The 19741-nt window shown below is 42.0% G+C and overlaps 1 protein-coding gene across 2 annotated transcripts in view; it reads left to right on the forward strand.

Annotated features, from left to right (window-relative positions):
- Nucleotides 1-18162, forward strand: part of SLC9A7 (solute carrier family 9 member A7) — a 64712-nt gene extending 46550 nt beyond the window's left edge. Inside the window, exons 13-17 of one of the 2 annotated variants that reach the window (XM_066619551.1) lie at nt 3875-3934; nt 6762-6825; nt 10079-10161; nt 11702-11807; nt 16032-18162. In XM_066619551.1, the coding sequence (XP_066475648.1) occupies nt 3875-3934; nt 6762-6825; nt 10079-10161; nt 11702-11807; nt 16032-16274 (556 nt within the window). In that variant the 3' untranslated portion in view covers nt 16275-18162. The remainder of the gene's footprint in view (nt 1-3874; nt 3935-6761; nt 6826-10078; nt 10162-11701; nt 11808-16031) is intronic. The other variant, XM_066619552.1, reaches the window with a different exon arrangement.
- Nucleotides 18163-19741: the final 1579 nt, after the last annotated feature.

Genomic DNA, 19741 nt, shown 5'->3' on the forward strand with positions numbered 1-19741 from the left:
TTGCCCTTATCTATGACTTTTCTGTTCACCCTTGGAGGCCCATATCACAGTTAATTGGTTCTCTGAGAGGGATAGCATTTTGGTCAGAGAAGAGCCTTATGGGTGAACTGGGCATCTTGGGATATTTCCATATTGTGAGCTGGGCATATTGTTATCATCCGTGAACCTTTATACGAATTTTCTCTTAAGCAGTTTCATGCCAGCAAGCATTCTAGTGAACATAGTCGCTTTTTCTTAGCCATTTTGTTTGGCCTAACATTATTGTTGGCCTGCCCCATGTCCTTCCATATCAATAATACAAACCAAGGAGTCGGGGGAAGGTCCAGTGTTTGTGTTTCGGAGGGGGCCTTGAGCACTACCAACTCCAGAGCCTAGGTCAACCAGGCGGGTAGACCTGGGCTCCTGGTTGAACTTCTAGCCTCTGCGGCTAAGGTTCTCTGGGCGAGGAGACCTGGGCTCTCACCTGGACTAGGAGCCCAGATCTACCTGCTGAGTAGACCTGGGTTCCTGGTTCAACTGGCCTTGATGGCCAGTTTGCTGGGTAGGTAGATCTGGGCTCCCACCTGAACTCGGAGCCCAAATCTTCCTGCCTGGTAGACCTGGGCTCCCATTCTACCTTTTCCAGGCAGGTAAACCTGGTTTGCCAGCTGTGCTTGGGCTGCTTCCCGTCCCAGTAAGCACCCTTCCCCTCTGGCATCAGTTTGGGGGGACATGCACCCATGGCCCCCTTGGATCTGCCCCTGCTAGGAGTTAGTTCCAGTGAAACCAGAATCCCTAAGAAAAACTAGATTTTGCAGCTGCCAAGGATCATCTTAGGCATCCTGGTAACTTTTACTGTCTTCTGATAAGTTGGGGAGAAAGCAAACACAACTTTGCTGTGGCTGACTTTCAAGCTTTTGCTCTGAAGGGCAACTGGAAATCCTTTGAGATTCTCTTCCTTTTAGTTAGCTCTGGAAACTGTCTGTAAGATAATAGTGATCATATGCACTGAAGTTGTTTGCAAAAGCTGGTTAAGATGAAGCCTTTAAACCAGGAGGTGGCAGTCGTGTGCAGCTTAAATTGGAGAGGGGAAAAGAAGTTGGTTGCTGCTACTGCAGCCTCACTTACTAAAAGACTTCCCTTTTTTACTAACTACCTAAAGAATACTGGATGCAGGCTGGGGGCTAAGAACTAGTTACACAGGAGACTTGAGTATGAAAGGACATCCAAGCAGTCTGCCCTCTCTCTGTTTGATGGTGAACAGTCTGCAAAATGTTTGAAGAAAAATCTGTCTGTAACAGCAGTTTTAGTCTGGCATTTAAGGCAGATTTCAAAATATTGCTAGTAGAGAGCACAATGCAGAAGCTGTAGGAGGCTGTAGAAGCTGTAGGAAGCTGTAGAAGGCTATTGATAGCACTCTCAGTGGAAGAGGTTATGAATTCAGTGCTGCGGTCCTCTGCCACTGTGTGCAAAGACCACTTCTTGCCTTTAGCCTGGGGGAGCAACTGCCCCAGCACAGTGTATTTTTTCCAGTGGTTGTCCCTGGTGACTCCCTTGTGTTCCTTTTTAGATTATGAGTCCCTCTGGGGAAGGAAACATCTTATTTCTTTTGCTACTAATGTGGCTTTTAGAATGTTTTTTTTGTTGTTGAAACGTCCAGTTACTCAGTAGAGAGTCATAGTGTAAATGTACAATTCAACAAATTATATAGGAGAGCTGAAAATGAAGTTTCCACATAGTCATGAAAAAGGCATTCTTCTGCAGATAATCTTCGAGGGGGGGGAGTTTGTGAGTCAGGAAACAAAAAACTGCTGGCAGACTTCTTCTGCAAAAAGCAGCTGACTTAAGCTCATTTTGCTGGTTGTTCTCACAGAGGAAGGAAATTCAACTGCAGCTCCAATAGTGGCTTGCTGCTCCTTGGGAGTAGGAGACCTCATGGACACAAATGTAAACATAAGTGTTGTGTGGTAGACGGAAAGTAGTTCAGCAGTTCAGGCTTTCTTAAGCATTTGCTGCCTTTATTTTTAGTTTGGGGTTTGCATAAAGATGGTATTCACACCAGCTGAAGTTAATTAGAAATCATGTATGCTTTTGTATATTGGTCATTCACTTGATCCTTGTTGATTAGAGCAACAATGAAATACAGGCTGAGACAAATTTTTCCTGTGGGTTCTATTCCAAGCACTCACAAGGATAAAAAAAACCGCACTATAGCAAATCAATTTAAAAAACAAAGTTTCTTTGCTCCAGTGATTGAAAAACAGCCTTACTGACCTTTTGACTCTAAGATAAGAGTCATTAAGAAGACAATCCATCAGCACTTCACTCAGCCCCTCCCTTCACCAATGCAAAATGATCAGTTTCTTTCATGTGCTGGGGGAAGGGAGGGGCCGAAGGAGAGAGAAGTATTGATGGATTGTCAGCCAGCTGCCCCCCCTCTCATTAAGGAGGCCATTGTTAAAGGACTGTTCAGTTTTTAAAACTGATTTTAAAGGGATGCATTTTTCCCCTTCTCCAGGGATCAGCACATTCTCTCTCATTTGCAGGGGCCATTCGTGTTGAGTCAAATCGGTGTATAAAAAATCCGTGTATAAATAGGCTGGACTTGTATGTATAATGGCAATGTCTAGGACAAATATTTAGCTATTAGAAATTTCAAAAGAGAGTTGTAAGTGCCTGTATTCAAGGGACACCAAACTGAAGCCGCTAAGCAGAGCACAAGCCAATCTGAGCTTTATTGTTTGGAATGAGGGATGGATTTAATTTCTGAATTCAACTGGGGAGTGGCCATGCCTTGATGGTGAAGTGCCTGCTTTGCATACAGAATGTCCCAGACTCAACCCTTGAAATCTTTGGGTAGGACTGGGAAAGATTCTCTGAAAGAACAGAAAAAGGTGATGGACATCTGAGTCTCTCTGCAGACTACTGGAACACCTTGGGTCACAGTGCTAGAGAACCAGGCAGGTCGCATCCCTTCCCTATCTTTCCTGATTGTCACTGCTGTGCTCCTTGGTCTTCACTTATCCACAACAATAATGCTTTTATTGTGCCCAAATATATGCACATTTAGGACACAATGTGACTTGGGTGCCTCTCAACATTCTAGATTTGCACCTGGATTGTAGCCATTACAATGGAGTTTATAGAAGGGCAGAGAATGACCTTTAATGTGTCTAGAAACTTGTGCAAAATAAATGATCCGAATTATCCTCAAATGGTACTTTAACTTTTGTCTGGCATCTCACTCTCAAGAAAATATGGGCTTCAGAATGATTATCAGCACATAACATATTGGTTCGCTGACGCTCTCGGTTTTCGTTCTTTTTGTCCCTGAGCTGTGATGAGGATCCAGGCTTTGAACATTAATGAGGATCTTTGAGATGGGGAATGGTTAGTTGGGGCTGCTGCTGGGGGAAGAGAGCAGAGTTGGCAATGATCTGAGAGAGAGAAGCCCGAGGAAGGATTGCCAGAGGAAGAAGTGGGTCAGAGGGGCAAAGATAAAGGCTGTTTTAGTAAGCTGCAAGCACAGGAAGTAAGGAAAGGAAACTGCAGCATGGAGAAGCAGGTGGCCAGGGAAAGAAACAAAAAGAAAAAAAGTATTCCCAGAAGCAAGAGGAAAGACTCAGAGGGGTGTAAAGGGAAGAGTACAAGCAGCTGGTCTGGGGAAGAAGGTACAGGAAACTGAGTCAAGTATAGGAATGAGGCGACAAAGTCTCAGTTGTAGCCTTGGGCCCCTGTCTGGTTCACTACATTCTTGTTATGTTTCAAATTTTATTTTTTTCTCTTTATGTTTGTTTGCCTGTCTGTGAGCTGGAGGGGTTTTCTCCAAAGGCTCACAACAATTCTCCCTCCCCCCCCCCCACTTTATTTACATTGCATTCTTGTGCTGTATTAGAGTTGGCGACCATGTTCCATCGGTGGAAGAGATGAATGAAAGCCGCTGGCTGTACTTCAGGTGACAAGTATAACTCCCTTGGTAACAAACTCTACCTGATGCTTGGCTTTCTTCATCTTTCTAACCTCATGCTTATGTATTCCTTTGCCTGCTGTTGCATGTTTTCTCTTAATACTGCAGAAGACTCTACAGCTCTCTTGGTTATAAGCACACTTTGCTTTATATGGACATAGTTGCCATTTTCCATGGTGTGTGAGTTTTAAAAGGGAAGTGCAAAGACTGTACAAACCAAGTATGTTCTGGGGAAATCTTACAATTCAGAGCACGCTTGTAATCCCCCCCCCCCAACACTTGGACCGCTAGAGCAATATTTGCTCACTTGATATAAGGCCTTCGCTGGACTGTTTTCGTAGAATTCTAAGAATTTCATTTGTAACCAACACATTTAAAAAATCTTCTTGAAGCAAGCCCAATACTAAAAAAGGATGTTTTGTCTTCTAAGTAGAATTTATACAAAAGATGAAATTATTGGCTGCCTAGAGAATGTTCTCATAAAAATGGATGAACTATCCAAGCTTTATTTTGTATAAGGAGACTGTGGGATTCTTGGCATGAGTGTGGAACTGATTCAAAAGTAGCTGAATTAAGGCCTGGGGATGCTAGCTAGCTTTATATGGGGCACTGAAAGTTCTTGTGGAAGAGGTTTGTTTATCCATGTTATAGTAGGTTTTATTGCACTGGAGATGAATACTTCACAGAGTTATGATACTGATGTCAAACACCACAAAATCCTTCTCCAATTACTGATCTTAAAGTGAATGCACTAATCACGAGTCTTGAAAGTTAACACTATTGAAAGTTCATTGAAGCTATGATTTTGATTTGCTTCCTTTTATCAGAAGGCCTCTGTGCAACATAACCTTTCTGATGTTGTTAAAGGGTGGGGAGGAATTGGTGACATAATGGAAAATTTTGGGAAGATGAGTTGAGGTTATAGCCTTCGGAGTAACAAAGGAATTATTGGAAATTGAGGTATAACCCCTTAATTGAAGAAGTCCCTCTTTCAGGTAGAGGTGTATGTGTGGGCGGGTGGGGGGTCCTTAGGCAGATATATAAGTCCTTGATTTAAAGAATAGTAACTTACTAGGTAGTGAGACAAGCATAATGGCTTCTCATTGTACATCTATCTGATTGACGTTTATGCCCTTATTATCTCAAATCTCCTTGCCCCAAATGTTCTATTGGAACTCTAAGGTAGTTGCTGAAGCAACTTGGCCAGTACTTGGTAAAATCAGTGGCTTATCCAGCCTGCTGTCCAGTACAGTCAGCTGCAATAGGTAGACACCTACTTTTGCACACCTGACACTTCAGCATGTAACCGAACTCTAGTTGTTGAATGTACCCAGGAGAGAACTGGCACTACATTAGCCCTGTGCTATATAAACTTTCTGTGTTCTTCTGATCACTGATACAGGCTGCTGGTGTGCCTAATCACTTTCTCTTTCATGTTGCAAAATGTATACTCTTGCAGCCTCCAGCGAGTTGAACTGATATCCCTTGGCTTGGCTTCACCTTGTTCTCAGCTCTTTATGCTACTGCTCTGTGGCCTCCTTGGCCTAAAGTATCTGAGCCTTCAAAATTGCCTGTCACAGTCTGTATTGGTCAAAAGGGAAACTTTCCTGTTGCTCTATTGTTTGGTTTCAGGGCTAACTTAGAATGTAAGACCTTCATTAGGCTGCAATCTTATATACACTTACCTGGGAGTTTGCCCCATTGAACTCTTTTGAGTAGATACACATAGGATTGTGTTGTTAATCCCACTTCAAACTATTGTATTAACTCCCTGGTCAAAGAGCCCATGCCATAAACTTACTTGCAACCAATCCTATCTGGATTTTGCAGTGATGGAGCTAGTGCTGCAGCACAAGGCCCAGGCCATTGGTGCAGCAGCGCCACTGATATCCTATGGCCTTGGTCAGTCCTTGACATGGCTCCCCTGACCCATTCAGACTTACAGCAGTCAAAGATCTGGCACAGGGCAATTGGACCATGGCATGGTGGAGTAGTTAAGTAAAAAAACTTTACTCCATCACTGCCTGGTCCCCAGCTGGCCCATAGCATGCAGCAGAAGCTGTGCCAGCACTCCTGCACACTCTGGGCCCAAGGTGGAGTTGGGCTGTTAAACTCATATCCAATATCACATCACTCTGATAAAAATGGAAATCCAGCTTTTATAAAATATTTTCACACACAGAAGACACTTTCGGGTTTCTCTAGCTGATTTATTTATTACACTGGTATGCTATCCATCCTCCAAGGAGATCAGCTTGGGATACTTGGGGCCCCACCCCTTTATTCTCACAAAACCCTGTAGGGAGGAAAAGAGAGAGACAGATTCTGGTCCAAGATATCCACTGAGCATCCTGGGTGGGTAGAGATGTGACTCTGGGTTTCTCTAGCCCTAATCTTTTGCTCTAAACAGTGGACTATAAAGCACACTGACTCTAGTGCGGCTGTCTGTGAATAAGTTCTCTTAAGAAAAATGCTTGTTCCAAGATACTGGAAATGACAATTGACGTTCTACAAAATAACATGCTAACTACAACTCTGAAGAAATTTTAACCAGGATTTTAAGGGCTTGGCAGAAATCTTATGCTTATAATAGCACATTGTGCAACTGTCCGCTTAAGTCACAAGACAAAACTGTCTGCATGACACTTGTACAGTAAAGACATGTTGTAAAATTGCTCATGCAGTAAGAACACACTTAGCATTTTACTGTTGTGTTGAACCTTTTACAGTGGCTCCAAGTCTAGTTTTAAAGGACATTTATGCTCAGCTAACATCATCGCTTATGGGTTTTTTTCCCCCCCTGATGTTTGTGCAGAGTTGGAGTTGATCCTGATCAGGACCCACCACCAAGCAATGACAGTTTTCAAGTCTTACAAGGAGTGAGTAGTTCAACAGATCCTTGATAATAAATGCCACTTTGGCAAATTAGTTTGCAGCTATATGAAAATATGTCTTGGACTAGGATCGCTTTGGTGCTAATTGTATGTAAAATTCTAGAAAATATTTAGAGCCTCTTATTTATTTTTCTTTCTTGATCATATGAAAAGCATAAGTTGATACAAACGTAGGTTTTGCAAACCTGAACGTCTTGGGACCAATTTTTTCTTGAGTGCTGAAGAGGCATAATAAATATCTGTGGGGGGGGGGGGGAAGCACAGAGTAACACAAGGAGGGAGTTCTGGGGTTACCTTTGTCATCGTGTCCATGATCTCCTCTCCTGGCTATTGCCAGCTTTAAAAGTTACCAAAGAAGGTGACACCATAAATACAGGTATAACCTAAATTAACCACTAATTTTTCACCTGCAGTTTTATCTCAACATGATGAGAAGGGCCCTTTAAATTAAAGGAATAAAGTCATTTAACAATAGCGAGAGAGGGCAGCCAGCTGACAATCCACCAATTATTCTCTCTCTGGGAACTTGAACAGCTTCACTCCAAGGCAAGCAACCTCTCCCTTCCCCTTGAGCACATGAAAGAACAATAATCACTTTGCATTCTTTCCCAGTGCTGCACTCTGGGTGAAGGGAGGGGTCGCTGGCTTGGATTGAAGCCTTTCTATGTGCCTGGAGAGAGACTGGATTGTCTGCCTAATGACTCTTTTGCATCACAAAGGTTAGCAAGGCAGTTTTTAAACCCTAGCAAAGGGACATTGTTTTTTTTAAATGGGTTTGCTTTAATGTGATTTTTTGCCATCCATGTGAGTTCTGGGAACTGAAACCTCTCGAATACTGAGACTCAACATGTACAAATGCGAAGAAGATTATTGCACTGGGTGCAGGATATGGTTGGTTTCATTAACAGGAGCAAAAGCTGTGTGTTTTGGCTCTTCATTGGGAAAAATACATATTTTAGTGTCTTCTGTTTTAACTTGCTTTAGAAGGCACTACTAACATGTTAGGATGAACCCTTGCGTCTGGAACAAGTTAAAGGCAGACTTTTGAAATGCAGTAAAAGTTGTGTTATCTGGCAAGTGTGGAGAATGAGAGCTGCTAGTTACTCAAATATGCTAGCTAACACAGCTTTTACAAGTCCCTCTTCCCTAAGAGGGCTCCCTCTGCTACTTCACTTATCTGACAAGGCTTCTTCCACGGTACCATTCAGCACCCTAGAGGAATAGAGATATTCCACTTTTTCTTTAGAAAAAATATTCCACTCTTTCTCTAGAAGGAAGGCCTCAGGAGGATGGAAGTGGGACATCTATTCAATCTAGACGGCACTTGTAATGAAGGAAGCAGGATGGAATGGCCCTGCAGAGGGAGCCCTGCCTGGTAACTAAGGGAGTTGACCAGGAGGACTTGTTTAACCAATGCTTTAATAAGTGGCACTCCTTTTACTGGTTCCACCACCCACCTGACATGGTGGTTGAAGCTTCTGGCTAAGCAATTATGCCACTTAATTGCCAAATTACCTGCTTCTACCATATACAGTGAATGGTCAACACAATGAACTAATGGGAGGAAAGGCTGTCCTTTCAGTGCATTTGGTTTTAAGATAATGTAGATGCACATGTACAAAACACATATGACTAGCTTTTAATGAAGCAGAAAATGTCAGTTGTTTCTGAAGTCTGTTAAATTGAGGGCTCACTGTGGAGTCTGCTGAGGAGAAGTGAAATACAACAGGAATAGTCCATGTTGTCTCTATAAAACTACGCCCTGCACCCAGTGGAATCACTCTTCACGCAGCACTGCTGCAGCCTCTTTTGAGGGCCCTTTACGTGCTGCTTGCAGCCATTACTGGAGCTGCTTTTCAGTGAAATGTGAAATTTTGGTGTTAAGCAGTGCTACTGCATGTGGATAAAGTAGGTCGCGTAGACTTTTTCCACCTAATCGCCATCCTGCCAGAATACTAATTTTGTTGAAAAGACCCACTGAATCTTCCTGCCTATGTGACTGCATCGGTCAGAGATGGCCTCAGCCTTGTAGTGTGATATTCTGGAAAAGCCGTTCCCACGTACCTGTGAGTGAGGAGACAATCGTTGTTCCTGTCTCCTTGGGAGCTTCTTTCAAGCTTGCCCAACTATTCTGCCTTATGGTGTGGGAGATGGGACATTACTATGTCCCCTGGCATATTCATTCCTGTCCAGTCCCCCTCCTTATGCACCATGTCTTATGTCTGCCTGATGCATCATGACAATGGTTACTTCTTCAGAAGAGCCCTTGCCTTTGCTTCCACCAGATCCACTGTATTTCCTTTTATAATGATACCAAATATTGCTTAAGTACTGCAGCTTAGCTTTCTGTAAGTGGAGCAGCCTGGTCCTTCAGTCTGATGGAAGTGTGCTCATTGAGTCTGTGCCTAACTTAATTTGTGTTGGTAGTTTCAAGACTCATTTAACAAAATTTAAAAAAAACAAAACAAAAAACTTGACCTTGTCTTTGTTCCAATGTGCTTGTCCTGACCTGGTTCCAGAACTCTTAGACGCAGTTGCTGTTTTGTGCTGGAGCCAATACCAAGTAGCAGCTGGGAAACAGGTGGCTTAGTCGCCTTGTGGTTGTGCTATTGCATTAAAAGGATTACATTTAACGTGTTAACACTAGTGGAGTTTTGTCTGGCTGACATTTATCAGATCTTTGATTACCTCTCCCAAGATAACCCCAAATGCTTTAAACTTCCTTGGATTTCAGAGACAAAGAAACGCAGTGGTGTACTTTCTGGTCAATATCTATGTGATCTACCTATCTTTGCTTGTGCTGGCTTAAGTTTCTTATTCCTCCTATGTAATGGGAGGCATAGATCTCATGTTTATTTAAGGCCAGACAATACACTAAATGTGGCTCAGTGTGTGTGTGGTGGGGGGGAGGTGTGGGTTTTCTTTTAATGGCGTAATAGGGAGCAACAAAACTAGGCAAAAACATGGTGAGGACTTGGGGGAGGCCTTAGTTTCAGCTCATTTTCAGTCCCAAACTGAGCACTGCCAACTGAATTGTCTGGGCTTGGCTTGCAGGAACTTATGTTACATTGTGGCTTGATTATGGTAATGCTTGCAGTGCTCATGAACTGCTGACTTCGAAGGCATTTGCCCCCACTTTCTGGTAAAGTCACATGTTTTGTAATGAAATCTTACTAGTTGAGCACAACTGCTTTCAAACCTGGCATTCTGTATAACAAATGTGTCCTTTCCCTCTCAGGATGTTCCAGATGCTGAAAGAAGGAACAGGACCAAGCAGGAAAGTGCATGGATCTTCAGGCTGTGGTATAGCTTTGACCACAAGTATCCTTTCCAAGATTTTACAAGCAACTTTGTATCAAGAGGCTGTTGTCAAAGAGGTGGTTTGGTCACTCCTTTACTAGTACAGGAGTGAACAAAGTATTTTCACAAACAGCACTCGAATTACGGCAGCAATTCTTGGGCACAGCTCCCAAAGGGCTGAAGCTGTGTGGCAGTGTGCTAATGGTTGACTCTGTCTCCTAGTAGAAAGCTAGTGGCTAAACTTTTTACGCAGTTCTGTTGTGAAGCAGCCCATATAAAGCAACATGATTGTTTGACTATTCTACCCTCCTGCCAAGATGACCAAGGCAGTTCCATATATACTATAGGTACTTATTCATGCAACAACCCTTGAGGTAGGTAGATTAGGCTAATAGATGGTGACTTGTCCACGGTCATCTGGTGAGTTCCCATATCTAATTTCAGCTTTCTGTTAAACCCCCCCCCCCCCCACACACACACACTGGCTCCTAAGTTCATTTGACTGTGGCAGAATTGTGTTTCAGCTGTTGAGATCAAGAACCGTGCCTGAAATGAATGTTATAGGCAAGTTGTTAGGTAAATTAATGTAACAAACATTAATTGTTTGATTTTCTCTGTAAACTGCTCTGTGAAGTTTCTGTTGAAAAGCGGTATATAAAAACTGTTAATAATAATAGTAATAGTAGTAGTAATAAATAGTAATAAGTAAACATCACTAAGGCATCTGGCTTCCTTTGAAAGCAAAGGGAGATGATGCAATCTACAGACCCTTGACTTTTTCCTAAACTAATCCTGCATTGTAGCCCCTAAATATCGGGATATAACTTCATGTTTTATGGTGGTGTGCTGGCAGTAAGCCCTGTTACAAGAATTGCATACACTAGGTGCCATAATATCAGGCCATTTAATTGCTTAAATTAAAAACTGTTTCCCACTTCAACCAGGTAATAAGAAAGTTGTGAAGAACCGTCCAGGGGAAGTCTCTGAGGGAAACCTACCCCACCGGAACCCAGCATTAAGAGAACTTTTGATGCCTTGAACTTGCTTGAACTTTTGATGCCTCAGAGCCCAATCCTGAGTTTGGTGCACCAGTTTACTGCTGCTGCGTACTGTCGCAAACGTGCCATAAGGTGAATTGAGTAGCCCCATTGTGGGGCTACTCTGTTTACCCAGGGGAAGAGGAAGAAGTCCCCTTCTCCCAAGGAGCTGCCAGCTGCTGCCTGAAGCATGCAGGATGCGGCAGCAGCTATTTTTGGCACCGCCACAGCCCTATGCCCTGGGCAGCTCAGGATTGGGCTGTCAGTCTGCAAAGGGATTTGGACTTTGGAGAAGGCACATGCTTCATGTGCCGTATGACTGTGATGTGGAATTGCTGTTGCACAGAGGCAGTTTGGCATTAACATATAAACTGACCTGAAGTCATCAAGTCATTCTTCGGATCTGCTAAGGGTAGTTTTAAAGTAGTGTTGCATAAGTCATTGTCAGAGAATGTATGAATCAAAATAGGGCTGCATAAAACCCTGTTTCTAAGGGCATGTATTCTCCTTAATGGCCTATTAAGTTACCTCAAGCCCATTCTCACACACAGTGGCCCTCCACTGACTGCGACTCTCCCAAGTTGGTGTGGATTGATAGCTCATTGCTTGACTAGCCCCCAGGTTTATGAGGTAAGTGTGCCATTTGTTCCCAGTGACAATTTTTTCATTAACAAAATGAAAAACATTTCCTTAGCAGCAAATTATTTCATTTTCTTGAAAATGGTTAACATTCTAGTTTCCAAATATTGCAACACCCAGTACTTTCTGTGCTGCTGGACAATGTAAGTGGGCAACATGCTGTGGCTTACCTGTAAATGTATGTAAAAAGTCAAGCCTGAAAAATCACTGCTGCAATATTGCAATTATTGGGGTTAAATTGTTCATCAGGTGGGCACGTACCCTATTTAAGAATACCTTACAGAGTTTCTTGGGTTTTTTAAACTATAACTTAATAATGTAGGGTAAACTAACTATGGTAGCTAAAAAATGGGAGTTGTACTTTCTATAGACTGAGCCCAATTCCATGCATGTCTACTTAGAAGTAAGTCCTGTTATAGTCAGTGGGGTTTACTCCCAGGCACGTGTGCATAGGATTGCAGTCTTAACTGCAGAACAACCAGCACACTAGTGCCCAATAAGTGCTACATGGGGCAGTCAACCTTGAGTGGTTGGGCAAGGCATTGTGAGATGTTACTACTTGTCAGTAGAGAAAGTGTAATGAAAAGATGTCTCAAAATGAGCTGGTCAATACTTATGGGACAATGTACAGTTTGTAGTTTATGGATTAAGTTCCTTCATCCTAGAAGACATTGGTTAAGCAAACTTCTCCTCCTGAAACTGGAATGCATCCAGATTGGGTGCCCCTCCACTTAGCCAGGTCTGAAGGTAAATAAGGATGTCTACATGACAATGACTTGATCAGTGAGGCAAAATGATGACATCGACCAATAAAGGGCATATAAGATTGAGCTGAAGAATCCCCTTGATGATGACCAAGTGACCAGTATATCCTTGAGATCCTACCCACCTTTCAGGAAGAGAGGTGCCGTTGCAGATAGGGATCTCAACCAGAGCAAATAAAATACAGGACTAACAGTACAATCCTGTTCATATGTACTCTGAAGGCAGGCCCCATTGAAGTTCTAAGGGGCTTACTTCCAAGGACGTGTGTTTAGGATTGCAGCTTAAATTTAGGAAATGTGTCAGATGTCTGTTTTTCCTGCTTGCTTTTTACATACTCCCCATTGTATTGTAAGAACATTGCATGGACTCTTCATATTGCATTTCCTGCTTGAAATTACCTGTTTCCCCCTTTTGTTTGCTGCCCTGTTTAATAAGCTTCCTCCTTGTTTTGATATTTAACCTGCCTGGCCTGGTATATTCATAAAAGAATGTGTTGTTTTGTCCCTGAACCACTGGTGCCACACTATTGCATCTGTTTTCAGGTGACTCCTAGGAATCTGGGGTTTCTATCATATATTTGGAAGAGAGGAATTCCCCATCTGGTTTGACCCTTGATAATGGTAGTGATTGCTACCTTTTAAAATTCTGGATTAAGGTTGTGTTGGGAGAGGAAGGAGGTACCAGATAAAGGGCCTCTTCCCTTGGACCATCACAGATTGACATCTTCAAAAGCTGTGCTTACAAATGCTTTAAGTTCTTTATTAATTGTCAGATAAGTATAGGAATTGTGCAGAGCACTAGTTGCTCATAATGGTACCATCTTAAGCTGGGCCACTCTCAGCGAAGATACTAAATACTGCATGTGATTGCATAGAAACACTCTAGAACAATGTTTCCCAAACTGTGGGTTGAGACCCACTAAGTGGGTTGCTAGCCAATTTCAGGTGAGTCCCCATTCATTTCAATATTTTACTTTTAATATATTAGACTTGATGCTCCTATGATATGTGACTGCATTTGTAGTAATGTTACAGATCTGTTCTTTTAACGGGCTATTGTGTATTTGATAGTTAATGGGACTTACTCCTGGGTAGGATTGCAGCCTAGGATTGTTAAAAATGTTTCTGCTTAATGCCACAATATTTCATGTATATCAAATTTATGGTTGGATGTTTGATTTTAAACGAACAGCTTGCTGCATTTGAAGTTGGGGGGGGGGGAGATTCAAAGTTACACAAATGCAGTTGCCAAGCAGCTGTGGGTGAACATGAATTGCTTCCTTTTGTCCACCCACCCAATCTCAGCACAACATGAGACACGCTGCTTGCCTCCAGATTCAATGCATGTCTCAGAATTGTCTCATTCTCCTGCCTCATGCCAAGGAAAAGAATTGGATTCTTCCCTTCTCTCAAGTCTTGTGCAAAGGGCTTTGAAGGGGGGGGGGGAGGCAGCCTCCTGCTCTTGTTTGTCAGGATTTTCATGCACTTGGACACAGCAAGAATACCTCTTCCTGTGTTTCAGTTCCTTCAACACACAAGGAGTCTTGCACATGGTGCCATGTTTGAAGGCTCTTACAAGGAGTTCTTGTTGTTTCTGAGAATATGCAATCCCAGCACAAGCTATCAATGTTTTATCATTTACAAATAAAGGGAGGGGATAAAAAGTCCAGTGCAAAGTGATAGGCTGTCCCCTCTCCCAAATAGTCTTTGTATGCCAAAGAGCTTGGAAGTAGTGAGGGCTTAATAGCTGGCTACTAAGGCCAGCCAAAGTTTGTGGATCCCTGCTGAGGTTTGTTTGTATGTTAACATGTACAAACTAAAAATGGATGGCACCTTCCTGAAATAATGGGGGACAGACGTTTAATTGTGCAGATGGGGTTTTTCACAAATCCCTCCACAGTAGTTCTCTCGTACTGACTACAAATTGGAAAGACCCAAGTTACATGAGCTTGTCTCATTAACTCTGAAAATCGCACAGGTTATTTTCACTGTCTGTTAAATTCAGGATTGCTCATATTGAACTGTATTGCACACTTATTTTTCCCACTTTGGATGAGAAACTATACTGAAAATAAGACACCAGTTTGTTAATGCTTTTAGTGCCAATTCTGATAAAACATTGCTCTCTTACTGAGGGTCCTCTAGTGAGGATAATAGCATGGATCTAGGGATACTCCAGGCATATTTTTTTAAAATATTTTTTTTTCAATGGGATGAGTAACAGTGAAGCAGACTTCTTGAGTGAATTCAAGTGATGTTATCTTTAAGAATGCAAGGAGTTGGAGAGGCCAGTTTAAGGTTATTTTTGGAAGATTTTCCTTAGGGATCCACATGGGCTATTTTCCTGCCTCATTTTCAGAAGAATGTTTCAGATTACCCAGGCTCCATCTGAAGTGTTTGCATGTCTTTTCCACTTAAGGCAAGTAATCCTGGGTATGCATATTAAGCAAAGCTGTCAGTCAAGTTTTTTTAAAGCAGTTTTTTTAAGGGGTTTCTCTCTCTCTCTCTCTCTGTGTGTGCGCCTAAGATTAGTTAGATCATATATAAGACACAATGTTGACTGGAAATTATAATTTGATCTCTGATAAAAGTATTAAGTCAGAACCTAGTAAGGAACATGAGTCAAAGCTAAATTTTCTCTTCACTGTGAAGCACTCCTTTTGGTGTTCCAGGAATGTAAGGAGAACACAAATAGTACTTTTTGGGTGAAATTATTTGGGGAAATAACAGAATTGCAGGCAGGACTTTTTTTTTTTAACCTGACATTATATTAGTTGCTGGACTTTGTAATCCATTCTTGGATATTTTTATTCTTTCTTTTACTTTGTCCACCCTTTCTTCCCATTGACAAAACACTGATATGAGCAGCAGAAATAATTTTGCTCAAATAAACTTGACATAAGAAAGCCCTGAAAGAGCCCTGGCTTAGTCTACTAAAATGAGACATCCCTAAGCATGTGTTGCGGTGTTATGGAATGTTTCTGCATATTTAACTGCTCAGATGCTTTAGAAAAATGATAGCAGACAAAGCTAAGGGACAGACTGGGTGATGAGCTCTTGGAGGAGAGGTTAACAAAGAAGGAAGAAGGCCATACTATCAGTGTTGATCAGCAGTCAAGGTTGAATGTCCAGTATGGGAGTGAAGGAGAAATATTAAATAGCCCCCAACCTATCTTCAGATGACTTGCATTATGTTGCTGCTTGTAGGAGTTGTTGAATATAAAATAATTATCAGAAAATGTAGTGGAAACTCTGCACACAGATAGTTCAAATCTCATTGACTTCAGTAAGATTTCAATAGTCTTAATTGTGTGCAGGATAATCTTGACGGTTTGTCTTAAATCCTTGAACATTCTATAGCATTTTTTTGTCTGAGTAACTGTAATTTGGTAAATTAGTAGGGGTGTCTGTGTGCCTTTTAAAAAAAACCAAAACTTTGCACCCTTTTCAGAATCAGGAGCAGCTGAGAGACGAAGACTCGGATTTCATACTGAATGACAGTGACCTGACGTTGACATACGGGGACACTACAATAACTGCTAATGGGTCCTCTGGCTCACACACAGCTACTACAAGTCTTGATGGTAGGAAGACAAAAAGTAGCCCAGGGGAAGCCTTAGAACAAGATCTTGCGACTGAAGCACCTGAACTGATGAACAGAGGTACTCGGCTAGTATTTCCACTGGATGCATGATGACTGACTCGGCAAAATGTAGCAATAGCCCCACTGCCCAGTGATCCAAGGTGTCCTCAGGCACTGAGGCCTGAAGATGTAGTTGGCAAGTTTGATTTAACATCTGTTACAACTGGTTTTATTAAGGTCTCAAGATGCTAACCTTGATACACCCCTCTTTTTAATTTCATCATTGGATGACATTGAATTGGATCCCAGTTAGTACTTCTGAGAACCAAAAATGTCCTGTTGTACAAGGGCAGATGGGTTTTGCTGCCCCTTTCTGCTCCACAGCCCCCTGTGCCTCTTGCAGATCTGCTGGTGAAGGTTCACTAATCCTCACAGCATATTTTCAGGAAATAGCAGAAGGAAGGGGACACTGGCAAAAATCACCTCTTTTCAACTTGCATGATCAGAGCTTCTGTTTTGCAGAAGTCTAACTGAGATCCAACCTTATGTCTAAAGTAACAACATTGGTCAGGTTTTTGTTGGTGGGGGGAAGCCTATTTGAGATGTTAAAGCAGCATGTTGTAATCATCTCATTTTGCTGCACCATGTCTCTGACAAGAGGTACGGGAATAGTAACTGCAAAAGAGGTTGAGCTAATTCAGAGCCGCCAAAAGCTTTTCAGTCTGGAAAGCATGTGGAAAAAAAATTCTGATATTGGTTAGCCATCACTGACGGAAGGTGCAATGTTTAGTTGATTTATACTTGAAAAATATAGGTGCAGAAGAGGACATTATATACTGTGAGCACACTGACAGAAGCAATGTTTGTTCCGAGACTTGTTGAGAAAACAAAGCTTCATTTCTGGGGAAACTTTTAAAAATTCTCTTTAGCTAGTGATGTTTGGTATTAAATTATTCTTGGTCTAAAAGGGGAAGAAGCAATGTGAGAATTATTGAGAATATGTTAGTTTTGTGGCTGCATCACAAGCAAAGTTCTCCTGTTTCCCGTCCATATTTACCATTCCTGCCTCATGTCCTTCATGCACTCTGGTTCTCTTACTAAACTCTTAGACTTACCTGATGAAGGAAATTGCCAGTCACCCTGTGACAATTGTAGACTGTGGTGTTCCTCTGCAGCAACTGTGAGAAGGCCAAGTGCTGATGCAGCACAACTGCAGACCCTGTACAAGGATCACAAGAAGTATTTGTAGAATCTGTTTCAAGTTCCCATAGAATTTCAGGATTTAAACAATGTATCTTTAATTCAGGAGAGTGAGCCTCCATAAGGTTTAACCCTTTATGTGATGCTTACATCAGAACAAAGCAAGTTAGTATTTTCCTTGTGTTAAACTGTGTCTGTCTGTGTTAGTGGCATATTGCACTATTAACCCTGACATTTAAAAATGGTGCTGTGCCTTTTCTGTAATAGAAGAATATCATATTGTAATATGAAAAGGGAATTATTTTCTCTCGTATACAGAGATGCTCATTTACAAATGCATCACCCAATGGGGAATGAGCAGCCTCTGTGAAGCAATTGGGCAATTCTCCAATACCTTCTTTGACAGAAGTGCAGTGGGCAAAGCAGGCTCCAAAATGTTTGGACTCTAATGGGTTGAATGTATGTTTTTAAAGACTGACTGCCCTGTTATTTAAATATGGTAAAGATGCTTAGGCAAATGAAAATGGTCTCTCTTCTACCACCAGAACAAATTTTTTTTACTTGATGTTTTATTTTGGTCTGTTTGTGAACCAGAATTGAAATTTGAACCATCCGATGTAATAAAGTCCATCCACCTCCTGTTTTTCTGTTGCAGTGATTTTACATGCTTATTTTCAACTGACCACACTAGTTGCAATGAATTTTTTTAAAGCATTGTTGCTAGCTGAATTTTATGTATGGTCCCATCTCATTTGCTATAGCAAGCAATAGTAGTCTTTGTTCACACAGGGCTCTGGATTATAACCATTGTGCAGAAGCTTAAATTATGCAAAGCAATAAATAGAGAATGCTTTGTTTGTTTTCTTCGAATAGCTATGGATTCATGAAGCCTGATCTTTCATGTTTACTCCAACATTTCAATTGACTGCAGTGAAGTATACTTACAAGTATGTGTTCAGCTTGTACGTTGAAAGGTATAAGGGGATGGATGAAATGATACCTGCAAAAACATTCTTGAAAAATTAGCCCGCAGAAAACAGCCTTTATCAAAGCACATAACATGCGATAACACAGAAGCAACAGATGTTCATGAAGGACAAGGACTAAATTTAGTACCATTAACACAGCTTTCTTTAAAAGACGGATAAACCCTAATTTCATCCTGTTAGCACCCTGTACTTAAACTAGTGGCTTCTCAGAAAATTGTCTGTCTTCACTTCCTGCACAGTTTCAGATCTAATTCAAGAGTTTAGTATCATCCTAGAAATATATTTGGGTGTATCTCCCCAAAGAGCTGACACTTCAGACTGCTTTGTGCCATGCTCATGCATGTAATAGAATCTGCTCACCCTAAGGCATATGGAAAAATAACATGTGAAATGGGATAGATCTGTGGCAACTTATGGTGGCACTTTCCTCTGCTAGTTGTATTGACTGCTGTGAACTACAGCCTCAACCAAACACAACCACCCTATTCAAGACCCATTTGTCCTTGTTCCTGTGTTGGGGGGGGGGGCAATCAGGCACACTAGGAGTGCAGTCCCCACTGGGCAAGGATCCCCAAACCCTTGCCTCCAAATCAATACTTGTGTCTGCAGCAGCAAATGCTGAACACAGAGACGGCAATTGTAGGGAGGGCTTCTCCCTCAGGTTCAGCATTTGACACTGCAGACAAACACAGGTCATGGAGAGGATAAGGGGCAGGTATCTGGCAGCAGTGCGGCTTGTCAGCATGCTTATTCTGCCTCCTCTGAGACATGTACAGAACCAAGGGGTGGGAAGGTCTGAAATGTGGGGAAAGGTCTAAATGGGGCTAGTGTTGCAATTAAGATCAAGGAAGGCTATGTTGTTGTGTAGGCATATATGCTGCTTTAATGTGGTTTCATGCCTTCCAGTACTTAACAGACCGCATCTGCCTGGGGACTACAGATACAGTGAACAGGAACAAGAGCCCACGACCTGGCCAACCAGTAGCATAATCAGGGCTGACTGTTTGTGGTCTTGCTCTGTAGCTTAGCAGGCAGCCAAAAGGTTGTACATCTATTGTGGTGTATTGTAGACTGCCACTTTCTCATATGCTCTTGTGGCCTGTTAACAAAAAAAATTAGTCACCATTGCTTTCAAGTGCAATGGTCTCTTGCTCTGCTCCTACATGCAAAGCCTTGTATATTTTGTGTTTTAAATGCATGCTGTTTAAAAGCCAAAGAATAAAACCCATTTCTGTCTGTAGACATCTTTGCTTCCCATCTCTGTGGAGGCACTTAATGACTAACAGTAATGTGGTATCAAGGGAAGGTGCAGGCCTCAGTGCCAGCACCATAACCTCACTGCTGGTGCAGAAGTGCATTACAGCACTTTTGCTATGACTGTTATGCAGG

This window comes from Tiliqua scincoides, chromosome 3 (assembly GCF_035046505.1).
Source record: "Tiliqua scincoides isolate rTilSci1 chromosome 3, rTilSci1.hap2, whole genome shotgun sequence".
Taxonomy (NCBI): domain Eukaryota; kingdom Metazoa; phylum Chordata; class Lepidosauria; order Squamata; family Scincidae; genus Tiliqua; species Tiliqua scincoides.